Raw genomic sequence first — 14234 nt, 5'->3', positions numbered from 1 at the left:
GTTACGAGCTGATCCTTTAGAGTTTGTTTTACATGCTTAGTTACTTCTTTAGCTGTTTGACTTGCAATACATTTTATAGTGTTGTTTCCTCTCTACCTTGACATCGAGTTTATTCATGTGCAATTAGTTTGTAAGATTGCTGCGGCCAACAGCCATCTCCTTTATATTTGCTGTGGTTTCCATGGCAAATAAAAAAGCTTGTTAACATCACAGGTAATAAAAGAGACACAGAATGCTTGAGAGGAAAACAGCACTAAAACCCAGCTGGGTCAAAAGAGGCCGAAGCACTGCCTTCACACCCAAATTTATTTGATCTGAGAAAAGTAGACCTTGAAGGATAAACACTAAGCCCAATCCTTCTCTAACAGATTTTAATATTTCTATATATTCAGTAACAGCATGGGCGGTATTGTGTGGGAGTTCAGGGGTTAAAGGGCCAATTTGCAGATTTTAAACCTCAGCCCTATCATGCTATTATGGGGAGCTAATGCCATTATGGTGCAAAAAAAAATGCAATTTCACTCTGTGCCTTTGGAGGACGCTATCCATTCTCCAATGGGCCCTGGAAAACCTCTGTCAGACTACCCTGGCGGAGGCCAGGGAGCTTGCTAAACTACACTACCTCAATCTAGGACGCCCGCATTCGATGTCATGCCTCATTCACAATCGTCAGGTTTGAAATGTAGACTGCAGACCTGAAGATTTTTTAGACGATCCACCGGTATATTCTTGTCGAATTTCGGATTCTGTACCGCTATCAGCCATTGTCTGCAGCAAAAACGGTAGTATTTCACTCCATCGTCTCTCGCTGGGCCGTTCCTTTCAGAGGGAGCAATGCACGCTGGGTGTTGTAGGAATGTAGAATGGGCGAAACCACTAGCCGTTTGTACAACTTTCTCCACAGCTATGGCACCAACTTCACATATTATTGCTTCTATCGATTACAGAGAACAGCAGCTTTGACTGACAGCGGCTTTTTCCAAGGTGAATTGCTCCTTTAAGAAGGATGTGAACTCTAATACTTAGAATTTACTGGTCTATCTAAAGCTGTACATTCTGTATTTGTTATTCTTCAAGTCATTGATTTGCATGTTAAAATGGTTTAATGTGCACATGAACCCCAAAAATATCTTTAATAATCCTTAATCAAATTAACAGTGATTTGGAATTGCTCCTCTGCCAATGATTTCAACACAATGTGGGAGCCTGCGTGGGAGTTTTTCATGTTTGCTAATATTGATTGAGCTTTTCCCACAGCCGTATGAATAATGTGTTCACTCAGGGAAGATTTTCAACCAAAATTTAATGTCTTCTTTATTACCACCAGCATTTACTGGATCAGCTTGAGAGGCACTAAAAGACTTGCTTGTACCTGTTTAAACGTGTTGTTTTCACTGCAATAACCAAGAGGCACATGAGTCCATAAATCCAACCCTCAGATCACAACAAGAGAGGGGGGCTCTGGTCAAGCTCGTGGAGTCAGGAAAGATCAATCCAATGTGGAGGGTCCGGCTGCATCAGCAACTTTTTGACTTGCTTTAAGTGCAAATAGATTAAATCAGGGAGAAGGTATCCTGGGCAGTAAGTGGTGATGATGGGAGTGCTGGCGTGTGCATTTGTGAATGCATGTGTGTGTGTGTTATGAAGACAGTGAACCATGATTGTGTGTTGATAGGGGATAGAGTAGGAAATGCAGAAGGTGTGCAGAAGGTGCACCTTCATGCTCAGGTATGTTTGTATGCGGATGAGTGCTGAGAGGTGTTAATAAGGACAGCTGGCTGTTTGTAGGGAGATCGGTTTTGTTCAAAGAGAAAAGCTTCTCCTGGTTAGCACTGTCTCCAATCAGACGTGGAGGTGTTTGGCTTGAGTTTCTGCTTTTTCTATTTCTGGTGCACACTGGTGTATTCACCTTGTTACTCTGTTAAACTTGATATGTTTCCTTTGTTTTATTGTACTGGCACCTTGTGCATCTCCATTATTAAATATAGGACAATACAATTTTCATATTGTCACTTTTTAGCCCAATTTTAGCCAATTGAAGTGTAATCTGAAATGGTTTTTCAGTACAGTTTTTTAAATAGCTATGACATAGAAGCATTTGAACATCATTTAGGAGAGTGACACTCAAAGTAATGTCATAGTGGGAGAATATTGATAATCAGGACTTCTTCCTGTTCAACATCTTAAAAAGAGGCAAGAGAGGGAGAGGGGAGAGAGTTGGGCCTTGACTGTTTCAGAATGCAGTTGGATTCGAATAGGGGGAATTTAAACTTAAAATTGTCAAGTTTATTTTATAGAGCACAATTAAATAAACAACTCATGTTGACCAAAGTGCGGTACAACCAAGAGAATCCACATACACAATATTACACAAATACTAAAATAGAGGAATAAAACAGATAAGAGCAAAGATAAAACTTTGACAGTATAAGATAAAGTAGGAAGAGTCGAGCTCATTGATGGGTCTTTAGCAGCGACTTAAAAATGTCAACCAACTGCAGAGTTCCTGTGGATAGGTAGGCTGTTCCATGGCTTAGGAGCAGCTCCCGCAAAGGCACGATTCCCTCTGTTTTTCAGTCTTGATCTTGGGACTTCTCAGAGCAAGTGGTTGGTTGACCTAAGTGCTCTAACTGGAATATACTTAGTATGGCAGGACATTGACAAGATACGACTGAGCCATACCATTTAAGGCCTTAAAAACAACAACATTTGTGATCTGTGTTGAGAGACTGGTGATTTTTCCTTGTGCAACTTCTGCTCGTCTCTATCTTGTGCTTTGTGTCATAGTAGTATGAAGAGAAGTTAAATTGTGGTTATACAGATTTTTCATGTCTTGCTCCTTTCCAAAAATAAACCATTTTTCTCCCTCGCTCTTCCAGCCCTCTCTGACCCAGACGGAGGTCCCTGTCGGAGGACCTACTGCGGACGGGGTCGACAGTGTGTGCTGATGGCAGAAACTGGCCGCGCTGAGTGTGTTTGCCAGGAAAAATGCCGGCCCTCCTTCGTGCCGGTGTGCGGCTCGGACGGCAGGTTCTACGAGAACCACTGCGAGGTTTACCGCACCGCCTGCCTGGAGAGGAGACGGATCTATGTGGTGCACAGCAAGGACTGCTTCTTCAAAGGTACCACTTTACTGCGACTTTTTTCATCTTTGTTGCATAAAAACTCTCAAATCATTGCTGTCAGGTTGTATTTGAGGAATGATTGCCTTTGTGGTTTTGGCAAACCAATTTGTTTTCACAGCTGAGCCAGTGAAATTTCAGCCAAATTTGAGTTTTGATGTTTGTTTGTTTACAGTTGTTATTCTGTTGTCTCAATATCAGTGTGGGGGGTATTGATTCAAGTGAAAATATTGAAACTGAATCCAAAGTGTTGCAAAAACATTAATATTAATAGATGGATTTTTGTATTTGCTATCTAAAAAAATAAACCGGTATTTAAGAAAATGATGAAATTTGAGATGAACTGTGAAAAAGTGAATCCATTACATGACTTTTAATCGTTTTCTTGTTTAGCCTCATGGACAAACAGACATTAGGACACATTAGTTAGGTTGCCATACAACTGCTGCTAGACTATAAGAACACTGTGATGCTGCATAGATGCTTTGAAGTCTGTCTGCATCACTGAGTGGGCTACACTTATTAGAAAAATTGCCCTCACTGGTGTTGCGATACCTGCGAGGCACACTTTTGAGCACTTTAGGGCTGCAGTGGGGCTTTGGCTTTGGTTTGATGTTTACACATTTAAACTGAAAAACAGATGTAGAAACAATCAAAGCAATTGTTTTGTACGCTGTTGCTGCTGTCAAGCTTTTGTCACAAGCATCAATCACTTCAGAAATAATGCTGTTTGTGTCAGACGCCTCTCCAATTGACATGAAAGAATGACATCATTTGTAGTTTGGGCGCTGAAGGCTGCAGCTCGGGGTCAGGTTTCTCTTTGAGAGTATAGCTAAGCGCTGACATTGGAACTCTGATAGTAAGCGTTTTAATCAGCTGCTGTATTTATGTCCTCTGTGTGCTCTGCTGCTGTTACGATGAGTCTTACAATTCAAGTCAGCATAGGTACTTAGAATTTGGTCCCAAACATTGGCATTGACATGATCAGTTTCCATTGAGAAGGTAGGCAATGTTAGAGTAAAGTACATATATTATTAACAGGTTGTTCATGCACTGATTACATCCAAGCATTTAAACCTCTTGTGTCATAAACCAGATCTTTAGTGATAAAAAGTTAGTTCATGCGGTTTGTCCATAGACACGTCTCACTTCTGAGACTTTCTTTTTCTCCAATGCTTCAACTACATAAATGTCCTGGCGCTCACAAATCAGCGCTAGGTTACTTTGGATCACCAGTTCTCTATAGAAAATCATTACATTTCCCACACCTTGACTATCAGTCATTAGTAAAAGTGCACCCTCAGCATGAACACTCAGCATTATCATCCAACAAACAGCCCAGTCGTTTCATCACGACTTCGATTTAAAGGTAACGGGGCTCGCTAGGGCTCCTGCTTATTTTAAGTATTCACATACGCAAACATTATTCTTCATGTTTCAAGCCCCCCTCCAGTGAAAATCCAGTATTTAACCTTGTAAACATCTCCATGCCATGTGGTATTCTTCATGTGCTACTAGACATATCAGGGACAACATCAGCAGTCATCTCCATGGCTGGGCCTGTCTGCTTTTAAGCTGCAGTGTACCATAGACAGGCTGAACAACACGTTTTCAGATTGGCAGGTTTGAGACGTCACAAACCTAAGGAGCCAATCCCGTTAATGGACGGGGTGAACTCACGTCTGACTACTAACGTTAACGTTACTACTACTAATTACTACATTTCAAGCTAGCTAAGTTTCAACAGGTTGCCACTAAACGAGGGCAGAGACGTGTTTTGTTTTTGTGACCGAGGGGTGGATGGGGACATTTGCATAGTGGGCGGGGACTATGCAGATTCTGGAATGTTTTATGAGGGAGTAGGAGGAGATGCTTTGGGAGGATTTTTACTTTAATTAAATTGCAGAAAAAACATGTAGACACAATTTATTATTTCAAGCAGAGCATTTTATACGTCTCAAAACATGACTGGAGCTGCTCTTTAAAAGTAGCTTACAGTCATTTTCCAATACTACAAGTATGCATGCACATGTACAGCATACCTGTATCTCTTCCTTTGTAAATTTTGTTTTCCATGCCAGACTAGTTTTAAACATCTTTTAAATTCCCTCGGGGTGTAGGTTTATAAAAAGGAAGTAAGGCTATACTTATTTAGAGTGCATAGTTTCATGTCACTGCAGAGCAAAAACACAAACTCACACGGACACAGACATGGCAGCACTTTGAGTCGTATCACATTGTGGAGGGAAGGATTCCTGGCAGCCACCACCGTGCATCGCTAATCCACATTAAGGATGTTCAGTCGGCACATTAGGCTAAAACTCGAGAGGTCTGAATGTAAAAGCAGCAGGAGATGGAAAATGTTGGAAATCAGTCAGATGTCACGGGAATCGCGTGTGTGTGTGTGTGTGTGTGTGTGTAATTGGGATGTAATTAATGCACCTTACGTGCAAAAACATCTTTTCTCATGCCTTTCTCTTGGTGCTCTACCTGAGTCATTATTCACAATTATTGTTTTTTTTTCTATAAACAGAAGAAGAAAAGGAGAGGAGGTGCAGTGTTTACGTTTTCTCTGGAAAAGCTCACATCCCTACTGGCCATTTTTTGTTGCCTGATTGTTTCCTCAAAACTCATTAAAATTACAACACCTCCTGGTTTGAACCCCGTGTAACTCATCCAAACATTGGTATCTGCTGCTTGGCTGTTATGGATGGAGTTTGTCAGTATTTTACTGAGCAGTTGTGTTGTTATATACCGTAAACTCCGGAATATAAGTCGCACCGGAGTATAAGACGCAGTCTGTTTTTGGGGGTATCCCAAGGGTGAAAGGTTTTCTATCAATATTTATTAATAAAAATGTGTATACAAGTTATTATAACACATTTTCAATTTATTTTCATTTCAGCACACACGAATTATAGCCGGCTATCTGTTTTCGCCATGTCGAGTTTGCAAACCTGCTAGCTACTGGTGTGGTAGCTAGCGGTAGCTGGCAGCCTACGGTTACGTTGATTGTTGTGAGGGTGGCGGCTGCACTGGCGATGATGACGGTGCATGTCCGTGATGAAGCGTTAGCAACAATCTTAGTTAGTTTTACTCGCTTAAAACAGTGCGGAAAACACAAAACAGCACTGCCGCGGCTTTGACCCAGAAACAGTTTAATGCAGAGATGTGACGTCACCACTTAACAACTGGAGAGCGGGTAAAATACCTTAACACAATCACAACCTCCCTCGGCATTTTATTCTGGTATATTGGTCCCACTGTTATGTGGGAAGCAGTCCACTTTTTAGATTAAAAAAAGTATTAAAAGTGCGTCTTATACACTGAATTTTACCGTAATTATCAAATAATTTAACAGAAAAAAAGACTAAAAACCGTGGTGATTTCTTCTTATTGTTGTGCTGTGTTTCTCTTTGAAACAAATGGTTGTAAAGAACAGATTAAGTTACATTTAGTGCCTCTTTTTGAGCACTTTAATTTTTTTCCTCTAATTTTGTTTCTTTTGATTTTATATTTTGAAGCCATTTTTGGATGCCTGGAGCTGGTTCAAAGCTAGATAGCAATAACAGTTTTTCCTCTCGGTCTCAGAACGACCCCCTCACAGATGGAAATTGATCTCTTGGCTCCCTTCAGCTATGCATTAAGCCACATGGCAAAAACCTTTTGGGCTTCTTTTTTGGTTATTTTGCTTTAAAATTTCATAAACCTTAAACCTCTGCTGTGAAAGCCAATTTCCTTCAGCTCAGAGCTATAACCAAAGTCGCAGGGTGGAATTTGGCAAGTGCATATGCAGGCTTTCGTCTCATCATCTCTGGACTCTTGTGATTTACTGTGCACAGCTAGTCCCAAACTCTCCACTTTGGCAAAAGAAAGAAGGACCTTTTTTTCAGTAGTGCTGACCTCCCTTCGCTGTTTGAGTGGTGAGTTGATTGAAGGTTTTGTTTATTCATAAAGCTTTGAATGAGCTGGCACATAATTACAACCTCTTCTGTTACTGTTCCAAACTCCAGGTCGCTTCAGACTCTGATGTAGGAAATCTCACTGTCGCTGCCACAAGTCTGCAGAATAACATTCGTCTTTCACACTTTAATCATCTGAATGATCTGCTCTTTGAGGCTGCTAAAACTTGCCTTGCCTCATTTCAACTAAACCTCACTATAGATGACTGACAAAGTTACCTTTTTTCCACCTGCCTGGTTTGCTAATCTTCTGCTAACAAACGTCTGTTGTGGGCCTGTTCTCAAAGTGTACCCTAAATATCATCAATCAATATTATGTGTTTTAATATTATTGCCACTAGGGCTGTCGAAATTCAATATATCATTCAGACCTGGTGAAATATTAATAGTTCCAAGTGTCGTCATGTAATCGAATTCAAAATTGAAGCACAGCAGAAATCGCGTGTCCACGAACACATTAGTAATCAGCTCTCCAGAGTCCCAGAATGCTCTCACGTTCAAAGTACTGTGCTTTGTATTCCAACAGATGGCGATAATACGCTGCCTGCTACAAAGCAATAGAGGAAACTAACGAGCCAAGCTGTTGTTAACCTTTCCTGCTTCAGCGTCCCGACCGTAGTCAGAAAGCACAGGGCAGACTTATTGTTGTTCTGCTCCAGGGCCGAAGCTGTAGCTAGCTTCGGGGCTAACTCCCGTCACTTTAATACGCCAGCAGCAAGCAGGGCAAGCAGCTTAGGTCTTGAGGAGTCGCAGGCTTTATTATGCATAAACACAGCCTAAACTGTACATTAGTTCTGTTGTTTAAACAGCTACCGATCACTCTTTTCTCTGCTCTTCCGCTGCTCCGGTCCCCAACACTTCACGTGACTCGTGCACACACACTTCCGCTCTCTCAGAGCTATGCTTTTAGGCTACTAGTATAAGACTGTGCTACAGAACTGATCATCTCAACATCAACTTGATGAACTTGATTTTTGGGGAAAGGGACAGCCCTAATCAGCACCATCATCTTATCATCTCATTCCCCAACCAAAGTCCAGCTGCATCTGCCTTCTAGCTGCCTGCCTCAAGTATGTTTTTTATGAGTATGTTTTCTTAAAGCGAAATGCTTGAAGATGAACTGTAATGCATTTCATGTGGTTGTGCTTTTCGACTTTCCTTTTGTTGCCTTTTTGTCTGTGCTGTACGGAGCATGCAACATGGGATGTTTCTAAATGCTTTTGAGAAAAGGTCGACTTTTTTTCAAGGAGAAAATGAAGCTCAGCTTTAGTTTTATGTTTTTAATTAAAATTGTATTTACCTTGTTCCTCAGGCTGTGGAGAGAAACCAAGGAAGGGGTTTAATGTTTTAAACTACTGTAGACTCGTCGAGGTAAACAAGGTGTTTACCACTCGTCTATCTGTAGATGCGAATATTCTCTTTGATGCAGCCTAAAGGAGGCTTTAGCCTGCGTCTGACATGGTAGCATTGGTGTACTGAAAGTGTTTGGATTTGAGGTTTGTGACGGACAGGAGAGATGATTGCATGTATGGTGAAAAGAATGACTTTAAACCTCTGGATGGGGCTCTTTGTTCTGCCCTGTCACTGGCTGCTTTATATTTGCACACAGTCCGTTTAACTGGTACTTTAATCCATATTGACTTAACAATGAGTGCACATATTAGAATAACATTAGAGTAACAATGGGCCACAAAAAAAAGCCACATTCACAAGTCAATTGTGAGCTATTACACACAAGTTAAAGGGCCACAAACAGGATAAAGGGCTTTTTATTGTTGCACCTTTTCAATAAGTTAAAGTCTGTTTTCATGGCAGCACTTTTAGGATTACTCTGAGCTAGCTTAACCAACCCACATGACAAAGGCTGTGGTGAGGAATTTGCTCAGAAACTGCACTTTCTCACACAAGTGAAAGTCATCACGTCTCCACCAGAATGGTAAATTGATAAACAGCTTCAGAGCTAAAAGTAATTTGACCCCACAATGGTTTCAGAATAGGGCACATTGTCAATAAAAAAGATTGATATGCCAGCTGCACTCAAACCCAATTACCCATTTAGACTGTAATTGCCCAATGTCGTAAAACGGGTTTTCCTTGAGGATGTCGTCTGCTTTTTAACTTATTTGATAAATGATGCCCTCCAACAAACCCCCACCCAATAATTGACGCCATCAAAATGATAAAACCTTTCAATAGAGAGACCGTGCCATCCCTTGACTTTTCATCATCATATTTTCTCTTTTCCTGAATGATCAAGACAAAGGCAGCACAAGCATGTTGAAACCTGTGATAGCTTGAGATGATTTGTTGAAATGAGATTGACTTCTTGACCGCATTGAGATTTTTTAATAACATCGTAAAACAACCTTTTATTATGTTCCTAGCAAAAGCACAAAGTCGGTCGTCTCGACATTGACACTGGAAGTTGGGGTTCAAGTTTCCATCTTACCACTGGCCAATGCTAACCTTTCCTTTGCAATGGCAGAAATCTGAAATGTTTTTATAAAAGGACTTGAACTTACTGTCTGATTAAAGGGCCAGTTCCCCAATTTTCAACCTCAGTCCTATCATGCCATTATGGTAGAAAAAAAAATGCAATCTCTCTCTGTGCCTTTGGAGGACGCTTCTCCAATGGGCCCTGGAAAACCTCTGCCAGACTACGTAAAACATGTCATCTGGCGGAGGCCAGGGAGCTTGCTAAACTACACTTCCTCAATCTAGGACGCCCGCCTCCGATGTCATCTCTCGTTCAAAATCGTCAGGTTTGAAATGTAGACTGCAGACCTGACGATTTTTTTGACGATCCACCGGTATATTCTCAGCGTATTTCGGATTCTGTACCACTCTGAGCCGTTGCCTGCAGTGAAAATAGTGGTATTTCACTCCAGCGTCTCTTGCTGGGCGTGCAATGCACGCTGGGTAGGAATGTAGAATTGGCGAAACCATGAGCTGTTTGTACAACTTTCTCCTCAATTTCAAATACTATTGCTTCTATCAATTACAGCTTTGACTGATAGTGGCTTTTTCAAGGGGCGAACTGCTCCATCTGAATTGCAAACACGCACATTCTGGCACTGACAATCTGTGAGCACTTGATTTACTAGCGAGTTATGGAAGGTCATTTAAGTCTCCATCCAATCACTCTGCTAATACGTGAAATTAGCATCACACACACAGATGTTTTCTCTCCCCTCTCGACCCACTTCTGACCCTGGCTTTGATTATAACTCCATCCTTCTGAAGCCATTTGAAAATGAACTAACACAGTTGATTAATGGCTTTCATCTTTCTGATGAGTAGGAAGCTCCAACGAAGGCAGACCAAAGAGACATCTGTTTCCATTGGGTCATGTAAGGCGCACAGCGGGGGGGTCTTTAATGCGCCCCGCTGTGGCAGCTTCATTAGGGACAAGAGCCGTACTGAGATACTTGGTCGTAATGCTGTTGACTCCCAGATCTGAGGGGTGATGTGTTGCCATCCGCCGATTCTCCCAGGGGTCACAGTGAGCTGTGTTTCAGTTACAACATGGCACTGACCCATTCATCCATCCATCTGGTCATCCAGACGCTTTTCAAATCTATTTTGCATTTTTTTTTACTTAAAGAAAAGCCAGAAGTTGTTCTGGAGTTTGTCTGTTCTACTTTCAATGCCGTCAAACATCTTTGGTTAATCTCTTGGCCCCTTGTGCGCTGTCCTCAAAGCTTGTTTAATTGTTCAATTATTTTCCTGATAATTTCTGGTAAAAGTAATGTTTTCAGCCCTAGTGGATTTCCCATGTAAACATCAGGAACTTTATAAGTTTCCTTATTGATCCCTTATATCATCATTTGTCTTGGCTTTGTAGCTACATTTCAACAAAAATGACATGTACAGTGTGCTCTGGAGATTAAGATTCTGTTCTCTCCTCCTCTATTTTTCATTTGGATCAATGTTTGCTGTGTCCCTTACTGAAAGAGCTGCCTCAACCATTCTGATTTCTCTTTATCATCCCACCTCCTTCAGTGGCTGCTGTGCTTATTACATTAGCCATCCAAACCGCACCCTTTGTCTTTGTTTCTCTGGCCTTCCCGCAGCTCCACCCTGCCTTCACTGTCCATCCTATCGCTGGCTAACCCTCTGCCACGTCCCATGACCGAGCCCTTTAATTTGGTCACACAAACGTTCGTCTCTCATAAGAAGGGTTAACATTGCTGTGAGCTTGAGCTCTGCAGCTTTAGCTGTGTACACAGAGGCTGGAAAGGGTCACAGCAAGATGGTTAAACCAACCGTGAGTGGGCACTTTCAGGATGTTCATCTCTTTTTTTGTTTCACACTCTTCTGTGCCAGAACCTGAAAGGATTTAAAATAATGTGTAGTAGGCTTACACGTGTGCCAAGTGTTTGGGTATGGTGTTATTCTCTCAGTGGTGAGGGACTCTGTACTGGGATCTGAAAGCTACACTTTTTTACACACACTATGTTACAAAAGGAGGCTGCTGATCAGCTTTATTACTTTGTTATTGTTGAATAAAATGATGAACTTGCGGAAAAGGAAAACTACAAAGAATGTAAATGGGATGCACGATATTATCGGCACGTTATCGGTTTCGGCTGATATTGGCTTAAAAATGAACTATCAGATATCGGCCAACACGCCGATATCCGCCGATATAATTACCGATAAAATAATGGGCTGCTGCATACTTGATTAAATGCCCGACCTTGGCGCAATGTCCCCGGCGCGAAGAAGACCTGTGCAGCGTGATACCGTCACGTGTGTCTACCTGCAGCATGAGAGAGTTAGAAGCCAAAAGCAAAGCAAAAAAAATGAGGAGCCAAGGCAAAGTCTTTCAGCACTACAAACTTGATCAACCATCTCAAGACCCGTCACCCCGACCGTTGTAACAAATGTGATAAGAGTATCACCATTATACTGTATGCTAATTCCAATACAGAAGAGAGTTGATGATCGGCTAAATGAGTTGTAAAATACCGGCATATCAGATTGGCAAAAAATCCAATATTGTGCATCCCTAGAACGTAACTAACTTTAACCTGAAAACGGATCCTTTTTTACATCTTTTTTTTTTGTTTCATGCTTAGGGGACAAAAAAAACGTTTACAACATAATATCATTCAATTACAACATGAAAAAAGAAGGAGAGAAAAAGATGGTTGAAAAGGTATTTTCCAATTGTTTAAATATATAAAGAAAGAAATAAACAATGTAAATCTCGCCTATTTATGTCCATACATACTGTATGTAACATAAAATGCTCTTATACCATCAAACATCTGCTCATACATACATAGTTGTACATACGAATGGATAAGTCAATACATACATACACAAAGGCTGTGTACTACATCGCTTCTTCATGAAAATAAAACATGAAAAGAAAAGAAGAAGGGTTCTTCTTTTCTTTTCTTCAGTGAAGGTAATGTTGTTATAAATGTGTACATGAATTTAATTAAGTTTCGTAGGATGGGGTTGACATTGAGTTAGACATTTGTTCTAAACTTAACAATTCTTCAATTTTGATTTCTCCATTATATTAGTGGTAACCTTCCAGTTTGTAGCAATGATTCTTTTTGCACTCATAAGACAGACACAATCTTTTTCTTGTGGCCAGTTTTTATTATCCATATAATAATTCATAAATAATTCTAAATATTTTTCTTGATCCTGGAGCAGGGCTATGCTACACACACCGACTTATAGAAAAAGCCCTGAATCCCGATGAAGAGTCATTCATACTCCTAAACGACTTGATAAAAGGGGGAGGAAATTGTGATGATGTTTTAGGTGAGAGTCAAAAGCCATACAAAGAACCTGTCAGGGGAACAGCACTGAGACAGTGGTCCTTTCAAAGAGGGCTGAACTCTACATGATGCTTCTTTTTCACCTTTTGTATCTCTGGTCGAAGATGAATGCTCGACTTGTGGGGACTCTTCAATTCGTGTTAAATTACCTTCATTCATTCGGCCGCCCCCTAATGAGACACCATTCAGCGCCGCATCACAGTGACTAATTTTATAAATGTGTTTCAGCAGGGGTGTAAAGTTGTCGAGGTCACGTAACACAGAATTTGATGAGAATTTGCCGTCTGACTCTTTGTTAGGTTAAAAAGGACTGAAGCTGGGCTGGGCTAGCAGGTGTGACACGTCCACATTCACACACAAGCACACACCTAACACCCTCCAGGACTCCCCTGACAGCCCTGTATTTGTTATAGTGCTTTTATTAACGAGCAGTCCGACCATCCCCATCTTTCTTTTCATGTTTTTCCCCCCTAAACACCTTTCTCCTCTTTTTCTATCCTCAACGGTCACGTGGTTTTAACTCATTAGGTTGATTCCCTCCCCCCAGATTCATTACGCTGGAAGTATTTGCTGTATGAAATGGATGCCCTGTCCCAGATAGAGATGTCCCCTGGTCCGGCTCTGGTCCCCTGCCTCATGAACATCAGTCTCCCCTATGAAAATAGAAAGCTCTCTTTGGTCACTGATGTAACCCTCCCTGCTTTTGTGGTTGTGGGACATCGTCAAGGATACTGCACCAAAAGATAGTGTTTTCCTGTCAGCCATGGATAAGGCAGCAGCCGGTATTGAAGAGACAACACCTGGTGTGGGCTTTCAGCAAAATGAAGAGTTGATTTAGGAGAATCAGTAGGATACAATGGTATTGAATGGTGTGTGGTGATCCAAAGCATTGAGTAAAGGTTGTGTTTAAAAGGAAATAAACTGAATCATTTATGCAATAATATAATATACTGTATAACCGTGATGTATTTAATTATCCTCTTCAAAGAAGTCCTTGGCCTTCATTTAATGTGCTGTATTAACATCTATAATGCTGCAGAGAAACTTTTCTCTAACGACTTTGTAAAGACAAATTATTGAAGGTGAAGGCTTGACTTGTTGCCAGAAAGTGGTTAAATATTTCAGTCTTATCCAAAAGGCAACAGGACTTGGTTAAAGACATCGTTCTTATCAGGAAGGCTTCGTCAGTTCCACACCGACTGAAGGACAGGTGAAAGTCCGGTCGCCTTTTATTTTAAACTTGGAATTACCCTGACCTGGGTGACTGAGAACTCTCACAGACAGTAATCAGGTCAGCCCTTCCTGGTTTCTCTGTCTCTCCTCTGAGAAGCAATGTTTGTTTTGCAGTT

General features: G+C 41.2%; 1 protein-coding gene across 1 annotated transcript in view; it reads left to right on the top strand.

Moving 5' to 3' along the window:
• fstl4 (follistatin-like 4) overlaps positions 1-14234 on the top strand; it is a 217869-nt gene that overhangs the window by 83471 nt on the left and 120164 nt on the right. Inside the window, exon 4 of the mRNA XM_069674450.1 lies at positions 2880-3122. Within this exon, the coding sequence (XP_069530551.1) occupies positions 2880-3122 (243 nt within the window). The remainder of the gene's footprint in view (positions 1-2879; positions 3123-14234) is intronic.

Source organism: Semicossyphus pulcher, unplaced genomic scaffold (assembly GCF_022749685.1).
Source record: "Semicossyphus pulcher isolate SPU_LCO1_2020_fin unplaced genomic scaffold, fSemPul1.0.p SCAF_10, whole genome shotgun sequence".
NCBI lineage: Eukaryota > Metazoa > Chordata > Actinopteri > Labriformes > Labridae > Semicossyphus > Semicossyphus pulcher.
Note: the sequence above shows the minus strand (reverse complement) of the source record. Positions and strands in the feature narration are given on the sequence as shown.